At 35.8% G+C, this 10,194-nt stretch overlaps 2 protein-coding genes across 2 annotated transcripts; one reads left to right on the plus strand and one right to left on the minus strand.

The window, feature by feature from the left end:
- Positions 1 to 2,149: 2,149 nt before the first annotated feature.
- LOC105626267 (tetraspanin-33-like) lies at positions 2,150 to 4,344 on the minus strand. The gene is made up of 5 exons (XM_012207575.1): positions 4,255 to 4,344; positions 3,222 to 3,425; positions 2,970 to 3,143; positions 2,726 to 2,857; positions 2,150 to 2,386 (listed from the first exon to the last, which is right to left on the minus strand). Exons 1-5 carry the CDS (start codon positions 4,342 to 4,344, stop codon positions 2,150 to 2,152), a joined length of 837 nt encoding a protein of 278 aa, XP_012062965.1.
- A 1,203-nt stretch (positions 4,345 to 5,547) lies between these two features.
- LOC105626278 (bromodomain-containing protein 8) lies at positions 5,548 to 10,118 on the plus strand. Its single transcript, XM_012207585.1, has 3 exons — positions 5,548 to 5,566; positions 6,213 to 9,391; positions 9,942 to 10,118. Exons 1-3 carry the CDS (start codon positions 5,548 to 5,550, stop codon positions 10,116 to 10,118), a joined length of 3,375 nt encoding a protein of 1,124 aa, XP_012062975.1.
- The last annotated feature ends 76 nt before the right edge of the window (positions 10,119 to 10,194 follow it).

Here is a 10,194-nt window from a genome sequence, read left to right on the forward strand (position 1 = left end):
TAATAATCCACTAACTGCACAAATATCAAAAACAATGTATTTTATGCTATTTATGATATATAGAATTTATGATATATAGAATTTTATATGATTTGATTGTATAATTTGATTTATCCATAATGGCTAAAAAACACAGCTCTTAGAATAATACTTGTTTATTACAAACTAGAAGGTTTTATATCAGTTTTACATTTATTCTTGACAAAGAGACACTTAAATGCGTTAAATAAATCATTTATACCAGATTATTGTCAGATTTGTTTAAAATAAAAGAGTAACAATATTCTGACTTTGGCACTGGACGTTTGTCTCACACATATAAGTTACACTAATGCAGCAACAGAGAAGTATAAATTAGTTATATATTCAAATAATTGTGCGCTCATTCATAGTTTCATAATACAAATATGGCATCGCATACACTACAAGTGAATGAGAATTACCATTAATAATTATCAGTATCGTAAGTTCAACAGTGCACGTACATCCACTTATTTATAGGATAACAATATGTTTGTAAATATTAATTACAAAAAAAAAGAAGTAAAAATTGCTTATATATGTATTATCTTAATAATTAAATGCATTTAATGTTTAATAATATAGAAAAAGAAATACAATTCGACAATTTAATTTATACCTAGCTAGTAGAGCAAATTAATTTCTCAAGATTAATTTACAAGATGATATTCATATCTAATCTCAAATTCATTATGTTCTAACTTACATATTTTAATGGAACGTATGCGTGAAAATGTGTATACAACTATCGATGTTATCTCTCACATGATTCTACCAATGTAGTTTAATCTCAGTTTAACTAACTCTTCATCTTTTTTTAGTTTTAAGAATTAAAAAAAGATCAAAGTAAATTAAATCAAGATTAATCTACATTAATAGAAATGATCAGTTCCGAAATACAATAGATGTAGCAAACTTTAAACCGGAAAAAAACAAATCATAATCGATTTTCTTCATATTCGACTATGATTGATCGCATGATTTAAAGTTTACTACATCTATTGTGCTTCGGGATTTATGAAATAAGCTCCTATGTCACTTGTTAGGCCCGGATTTTCATTTTCTGGTTAACTTATGGTTAGACTTTATATTCATTGGGCCTTATCTACAATGATGAAGTACCATAATATCATCATTAGATAAGGCCCATTGGGTAAAACATAAAATTAAGCTTAATCATACCAAATAATGAAAAATTGGGCCTAGTAGTACATCAATATTACCATTAAAACAACTTTATGTCAATGTGCTGAAAATGATGGAATTATACACTGTAACAAACTATCTCACGCTAGAAAGACAAGATGATATCAGATCTGAATATCTTAATTTAAGCAAATTGTCTGTATATATTGCACAAAATACATTGAAATTGTGGTAAAAAGAAAAAAAAATGCAAATTTAAAAATTGGCTCATGGAAGAAATAACATTCGAGAAACGAATATTATCATGAAATATAGCGATTTTGCTATAACATTATTATGTAACTAATGCAATGTAATGTAACATATCGTAACATGTTCATGAAATACATATTACAAAATTTATCATGGAATTAAATATCTCTCTCACTTTTGTCTTTAATTCGAATTACCAGTCGCATGTTACCAGACGAGTGCACTAATCGTGTCCCGTGCAACATTCACAAGAACATGATCGCACGACACGTAACTCATCGATGTAAGCGCAAAGTATTTGAATCATGCAATTAATTAAGATAGCGAAAAGGTATATTTTCCTGAGTATAAAAAAAAAAGAGCTTTTACTATTGTAAACGCACAGGACACCATTCTGCACCCGCGTGTGTATATAATCTTTATGCAAGATTTTTATCGATACCTTTTATCACGAATATATCCTCTAGCTTACGAAGAAGGCTTATTGACCGCCGATGATGTATTATCCTTTACTCACGTACATGTGAAAGAAATTCTTGAAATAAAGGACGAGTTTGATGAGGGACAAAATGCACAGTATGTATAAAGAGATCGCGAAAAGGACGAGCAATGCCATTCGCGCATTTATATTTGTCTCTGTTTCCTGCGAACCGCGCGATCGTCCGCCACTGGCCACCTGCCTGTTGGCTGCAGAATGTATCTGGTAACGGTAGGTGGCCTGAAGTCAAGCTCAGGAATGCCAGCGGGACTTCTGCAGCTCGATCTGACCCTCCAGCGTTTTTGCAAGGTAGATCACAAAGAGCTGGCTGAGCGCAATGCCTAGAGCAATGCCAGCTATAGTGTAGAGATTACGTTCCGCCCAGCTACGTACAATTTCGATACATCCACTGGTCCAAACCTTTTTACTCGCTTCAGACACTGGTAACATCTGGACCTTGTAGCCACACATTATATTTACAAGTCCGCTCTGAAAATTGAAATTATCTCATTTGTAAAATTCTTTACAATGTTTTAAGATGATCATTAGTATTATTATTAATTGACGCTCAATTTCTTTTTTGTAATATTATTTCAACTTCAGTTTATGATTTCGCGTTTCGAATAATCAACGATAATAATCAGCGCACAATTTAAATAATGCGGGAAGATGTATTTAAAACTTAGATATAAATATTAGGCATCAAGATTTAGCCTTGATTCTTCCCTTGATTTATCTCAGTAATAAAAATGAAAATGTCTTTTCAAGATAAAATATCTTTCAATTATCTTTGACTTTCTGTATAAGTGCAACAAATAATATACGTACGGATATATCAGTGGCATTTATGCAACAAGAGAACGGTACACCGCAACGTTCTACGCTAGGGCTGGTGCAATTAAAATATTCATTCTTCCCCCAATCTAAGTATCCTTCTTGACTCAAACCACAACACTTGAACTACAATATAAAATTTTATGAATATTTCACTGCATGTACGAAATTGAATAACTTGTACAAATGTAAGACATGTGTTTTTATTATTATTAATTATTTTATTCGTGATCTTTACTTCTTGTTGGCCAAAATCGATGAAATTTTGCAGATCTGGATCTTCTCTATACGTCTGAATTATTTTGTCCGTGAATGACTCTTCCAAAAGAGATTGCAATGTGTGCGGGAATACAAAACCAACGATCGCCACACCCATCTCCAAGAGGAAGAACACCAAAAGACATAGCGAATACTAAAAAAATCGTTTGATCAGTCAATCATTTGTTTTTGCGTTGCTTATAGAAAATATTCTGTACACAAAAAAACTAACAAATTTAAGAAGGCATGTATTTTCACGAAGAGCTCCTACGCATCCTGCAAAACTAACAACAAAGACTACTCCACCAGCTATCAGCATCACCAGAGAAATGTTCAAGACCACATCGTAGACATTTTCCACCCTGACAGAGCCAGTTGCCTGCCATTTATCCACAAATGCATAGAGACCTACGCCGATTAGCAGTCCACCAAACAGCTAAACATAAAAAAAATTATTTTTGTCTCCCATCATAATATATGACCATATCATTTCTATATTATCTTTAACTTTTGTTTTATTTCTTCTAATGTCTAGACATGATGTTGATAGTCTGATATCTAAATTTAGTTGAATTACCGATGTCAGTAGATTCGAAATCAACACAATCATATCTTTCCCAACAAGCTTTCCTTTCAGGACACAGTCGACACAAAATGTCATTCTATCATTCTTGACATAAATAAAGCCTAATCTATAATTTGCTTTTTGTGCTTTCTGTTCTTTGCTTTTTATTACATTTTATCTCTTGCTTTCTTGCCTCATATTCTGTTTCTTCGTTTTCTGTCACTCAAGACAAACTCTAATGTCTTTATTTCCTCTTTTATTTGTTGCATTTTTTTCTCTTTTATGACTGTTTCATTGACAAATGTACTTCTTGTCATGTGTTTCTTATCTCCTTTGAAGTTTGTCATTTTATCACGAGAAAAGACGAAGAAATAAAATAAAAGGCAAAAGTAATAAAAAGTAATAAAAAAAAGGAAGCAAAGAAAATATTGTAATAAACTTAAAAGTTGACGAGCTTGGGAAGAGACTAAATACACAGAATACACATTGCAAGAAACGTGATTATCGATAAAACGATCGCAAAGAGGAAAAAAGAAATAGAAAGTAAAAATACATTGTAAATTAGGCTCAAGAAAGACAGAACTTATGTCAACTTTATCTCTTAAAAGGAAAGTAGCCTTTATCTTGTCTTAGAATAAATCGCAAATTTCATTTGCTTGTATACAACATAGAAAGAAAAGCAGAAGAACGAATCGCTCACCCAAAAGACGAAATTCAGCATGAAGATCATGTACTTCACGCACGAACTGACATACGTGAAATTGTTGCTACGTCTGCGATGATTCATCATTGTGTGGCGGCGAGTATACGACGAATTTCACAAAACGATTGATGTCTCCGAAGAGAACTCTCCGTACAGCGTAATTTGAACGTTGTTTTACTCGTTATCTCCACTCACGGCGATGAGGGACAACTTGTTTCGACACATACTTTAACAATTTCTACCCTTTCCGCCATTACGAACGTTTCTCATGGTTTTCCCAGGTTTCCTAATTCACGACGTTTCTGCGTCCTGCATTCCGTCGCGCAAATTCGAAATCAGCTGTCCAGTCCACGTTCCGCGAGGACACATAGGTCTGTTCGCGTTGCTCGTACTTTTACACTCAGTGGATGTGATTCACTTTAAGGGCTCCGCACAATAAAAGGAACAGGGAACAGAGAAAAGAATAAGAATTTTAATCTATCAGAAATCAGGAAGGAAGAAGAAAAAGAGGAAAAAGAAGAAGGATAAACTGATGCAAAAACCAAAAAGAACAGGCCTTTTATTTCCTTTTAAGTTTTGAAGATTTCAAGCAATGCGAACAGATCTATTAGGCTGGAATCAGACTACCCATTGAAGAATGAGATTGAAGATTGAAGTTTAACTAATCAGAATAAAAGGAGAAATATCAGGCCAAAATTTCTTTGTTCTTATTGATGAAATTTCAATCTTTAAGCTTTAATCTCAATCTTTAATCTCAATCTTTAATCTCAATCTTCAATGCATAATCTGATTCCGGCCTTACAATGACGCTAACATGCTATAATTTACGTTACGCATACTATAGAATTTCAGGCTACATTCCAAAATTTCCGAGGAAGATTTTACTTTATATGCTATAGTATACGTGTACTATATATTTCGAGTAAAATTTTCCTCAGAGAGAAAGTTTTGGAACGTAGCTCCAGAAATAAAGGCTGTGGTCAAAGTCTCGCTACAAATACTTTGAAGCATTTGATGGACCAATTAAAAGAAAGAATTTTACAAACTGACCAGTTAAAAAACGCTTCAAAGCATTTGTAGCATCGCGTATCCAAAAGCGCGCTTTTATTGAGAAAAGAGCGTTCTGAATACGGACTACAATATACATGTATCGTTCCGCGGAAGTATCGGAATGGAATTCGTTTTCTGTTTCTTTTTGAAGAATTGTGGCAAAGCGCAGTAACGAATTAGTCGCGAAGTTGCGCATATCTCTAAATTGCTCTGAGTTTAGAATCTAGAAAAAGAAGAGCAATGGCATCGATGCAAGACAGTGAGTTCGGCTTTTGACAAAAGATGCTTTTATAGGTTAAGACAATTGTATCGATTTTTAATGCATATTTTGAACTTTAAATGAATAGATTTCAGACAATCTCATTCTATATTTGTTACTTCTGGAATATGCTAGTTTTATCTGCTTTAAAATAAAGATATTTGGATAGATGTCTGAAATGAAATAATGATGTCATTAACCTATACCTAACAAAGAATGTCAACGTAAAAAGAATTTTACTTGCGCAAATTTTACTTATTTGTTTTAATTGCATTTTTTGTTTTTAAATGTAAAATATTTTATTATATATTTATATTATATATTTAAAGATGACTTTAAAAAAAAATAAGAAAAAAGTAAAATAATGAAAGGAAATTTAACTAAAATATTATACATTTACTTTAATATTTGTAATTCTAAGATATTTAAAATTTTTGCCTTACGATTACTTACTAAGTGTATGAAATTATAAAGTTCATTTAATCAATTTTGTAATCTTTACACAATATTTCTTATTATGTCTGTTGTTTTTTATTTGTGTGAAAAATAGTTAAAAATGATACTTAATTAGAATTAAATTAATTTACTTTAGTATATATAAGTCAAGAAGAGATACACAATATTTAATTAAAAACATAAATTTTAGGAATGAAATTCAAACGTACAACCTCGAACTGTGACACGTGGTCTACACGAGAACAATTATGTCTTGCATCAAGTGTACTGAAATCTGGAGATCAAAATTGGATAAGTGTATCCAGATCATTGAAACCATTTGTTGAAAAAGAACCATTAAGGCCCACAGACTGGTTCTCGCCAAAGTTGTGTGCCATACAATATGCGTATTTACTGGAAAATGCTGATACGCCAAAAAGAAAGAAGCGGGAGAGCGGCGAGACCACTGGTGAATCCATAGTCAGAAAATTGACACAAGAGAGAGTAACCGAGTTGAGTCAAATGCTCAACCGTCAGAGGGAGGAGTACCTACGACTCAAGACAGATTTGAATCATTTCAAATCGAGCGCAATAAGTGACGAAAAATTGGAGAAGATGTGGCTTGATATACAACAGGAAGAACGTGAGATGGAGCAAAAGACACGGACTCACATGGCGTGGCTGGCAAAACGTCAACAGCAACAGAAGCAGGATATGAGTTCACCATCTATCTCGACTTCAATTGTAACCCAAACTCGCAAAGCAGTGGAGAGTACAACAGAGGTACTGCAGGAATCCACTGCGACGGAATCATCGGCAGAGAACGATGAGGAAAAGAAAAACAGGGGCGGTAGATCTCCATTGTTGACAAGTCTATTGAAATCTCCCAGCCCGACCACTCAGACTGTACAATCCTTTCCGTCCACTCCGATTCAAGTGAGTTCGCCAACTATTACCAGTCTGCTTGGATCAAGTCCTAAAGCACTAAACGCACAGATGGCACAAAAAGTGTCGCCACAATTGCAGCAGTTGGTCTCGACGGCTATAGCCAGCGCGAATACGACACCAGAACGACCGTCCGTTGGCGCTCCTACGCTCTCTATGCTGTTGGAAATGCCAGCGAGTACGCAGAGAGCAGCCCTACCAAATTTGCAAACGACAACCACAACAAATGTATCTCATGCGCAACAGCAACAGACAACCACAACTGTGACTGCCACCTCCGAAGTACACAATTTCCAGCAAGCGGCGCAATCGCAAACTCAAGTCCAACAGGCTATCCAGAACGAAGCAATGGCAGCAACAACAATGTCGACAGTTTCAGCAACCGCCACCACCTCGACAAATATGCCGGTGTCAGAGAATATGCAGATGCAGATAATTGATCATATAGACGTAATGCGTAAAGATATAATGGTAGATGTAATGGATAAGGATGAGATAAACGACATCATCGGCGACATCGAGGAATTGATCAAGGAAGAGATCAAAGAAGATATCTCCAGTAGTCCACAGACGATAGACACGAGTAACTCAACAACAATGACGACGACAACAGCAGTTATCAATAATCTCACCAGTATGCCCCAACAAGCGACGGAAGTGCTGATACCTACAACAGGATCAAGGCCGCAACCGAGAGATGTGGATGAGGCTGTATCACTATCTGATTCACCCCAAAGCGAAATGGCAATCGAGGAGATTGATTCTAGTACTTCAAATATTGCTGAGATTATTGGAACCGTCGCCATTGATTCACAAGAACCTAAAATTATTGTCACGGAAATCATAGAGACCATACCAAACACATTGGAGACCAAATCCGAGACGAATATGTGTGAAAAGAGGACGACTTTGACGGAACAACTTGTTCCAAAGACAGAAATAAAAGATGAAGAAACTAATAACGATACTCCAATGGAAGAGAAACAATCGGACGCTGAAACAAAATCCGTGGATGCCTCATCAAACGTAGAGATCGAGAAAAATAACTCTAAACTTTTAGGAGATACGAAGGAAACGATAAATGAGACTACAGAAAACGTGGAAGAAGAAGCAGAAGAGGAAGAGGAAATGGAAGTCACTACGCCTGTTTACAAAGAATCATCCGATAGCGTTAAAGAGCGGAAGGAGCTTCCAGAAGACACTGAAGGTAAACATAATGCGGGATTAGATCAATTAGAAATATATTTGGCGAAAATTACAGGGGATCAGCAGGACGTGCCGTCCGCGGAGATTGTCAGCATTTCTTCAGAAGTGACGAATGATCTACCCAGTGCCGAAGATACGGAAAAGTCGCAAGATATTAGCTTGATCCTAGAGGACGACGAGAGCAATCAAAGCATGGAGAGTAAAAAGAAACCGACGACAGAAGAGCGGATTGTCGAAAACACGGTTGAAAACACTGAATCCTTAGAATCGTTTAAAGAGGAATCGATAAAAGAAAAGAATGTTATGGAGATAAAAGAAGAATCTTCGATAAAGTCACAGACAGAAGAAACGAATGAAGAAACGTTGGAGATAAGCACAGAGCTTAAGAAAGAGAAGATCAAAGATTCCCCGGAGGATGCTACAAGTTCCATCTTGCAGGATGTAGAAGTCAAAGAGGAGGAGGCCGGCAAAGGATCGACTGATGAAAACGAGGATACTAAAGAAGTGATCATAGAGGAAGTGAAAAGTGTCAAAAGCGAGCCAGTCGAAACTATGACTACCGACACAGAAATACACATTAAGAAAATGGAGAGTGCAGAAATCAAATCCGAAGAATCAAAAGTCGAAACGGAACCGGAAGCTAGCGATTCGTTCCATAGGAAAAGTCCGCTTCACAGTTCATCAGAGGAAGACAAGAAAATGGAAGTGAAGGAGAAAAAAGAGGAGAAAGAGGATATCAAGAAAACCATAGAAAGCGAGCAGAGCATAAAAAAGGAGGTAGAATCTACAGTCGTGGAAGAACCCGGAGAATTAGATGAAGAAGAGTCATCGTTGAGCAAATTGAGTAGCAATCGGGCGATGAAGACATACTCTAAGAAGCAAAACGTCGCTGTGGACAGCGAACCAGAAAATGAGAGCACTGGAGAGGGTGCGGATTATCGTGCTTGGAAGAAAGCGGTCATGCTCGTCTACAATCGTTTGGCCACGCACAAATACGCGTCGGTGTTTCTCAGGCCGATCACGGAGGACCAGGCGCCTGGGTATCATTCGGTGATTTTCCGACCGATGGATCTATCAACCATCAAAAAGAACATTGACAATGGCACAATTAGGTCGACTATGCACTTTCAGAGGGACGTCATGCTTATGTTCCAAAACGCGATCATGTACAACAAACATGACACGTTTATCTTTAAAATGGCAGTTTCAATGCAAGAAGAATGCTTGCAACATATGCAGGCAAGAAAAAGATTCTATTTATTATTCATAATTCAAATAATATACTCTTTTTTGCTAATGACTGTTGGTGTGCTTATTTTAAAATATTTTAGGAAACCGATTAGAAAGAAAAGCAATACTAGTGAAAATATTATTAAAAATATGTTCTATTTTTTTTTTTGTTTTTACATCACTCTCAGTACGCATTTTATCATACTTTTTAAAGTTCCTTCCTTTTTTTTGTGTATTTTCGAATGTAGTAAAATGAATAGAATTTCATTTATCTGAACATGTCGGAGTTCCAATAACGGTTCGGATAATAGAAATTGATTTCTACTTCTACTAGTACTTATTAGTTCTGATAAGGAGTTGACATTCAAAAAATTGAAGTCGAGCATATCTAGCTCTTATTATCCGAACTATGTAGCTTTTTACTAACTGTAGTTTTTTGGTAATAGGAACTTTGCTAACAATTCGGATACTTGGAACTAAGCATGGATTTGTTATTGTTTGTATAAATGGAGTGTTGATAAACGAAGTTCTGCTTATCACTAATGTTGTTTAATTTCAGATTTTGGTACAAGCAACGGGAGAAGGAACGTTCCGAAGGGAGACTAGAACTGCTGCGAGCAGTAGTAGCGAGGCGAACGAGAATAGCCTTAAGCGGAAACGAAGTCACATCACTCCAAGTCCCCACGATACTGACACTCCGCGCTCGAAAAAACGCAGAAAATCCGAGAATGATTAAACTAGATTAATAAGTTGTATATAAAAGAACACGCTTGAGGAAAAAGAGAAATGTGGCACAGAGAGAGGGGGAGGGG

The sequence above is a fragment of the Atta cephalotes genome (genome assembly GCF_000143395.1).
Source record: "Atta cephalotes unplaced genomic scaffold scaffold00001, whole genome shotgun sequence".
In the NCBI taxonomy this organism is placed as follows: domain Eukaryota; kingdom Metazoa; phylum Arthropoda; class Insecta; order Hymenoptera; family Formicidae; genus Atta; species Atta cephalotes.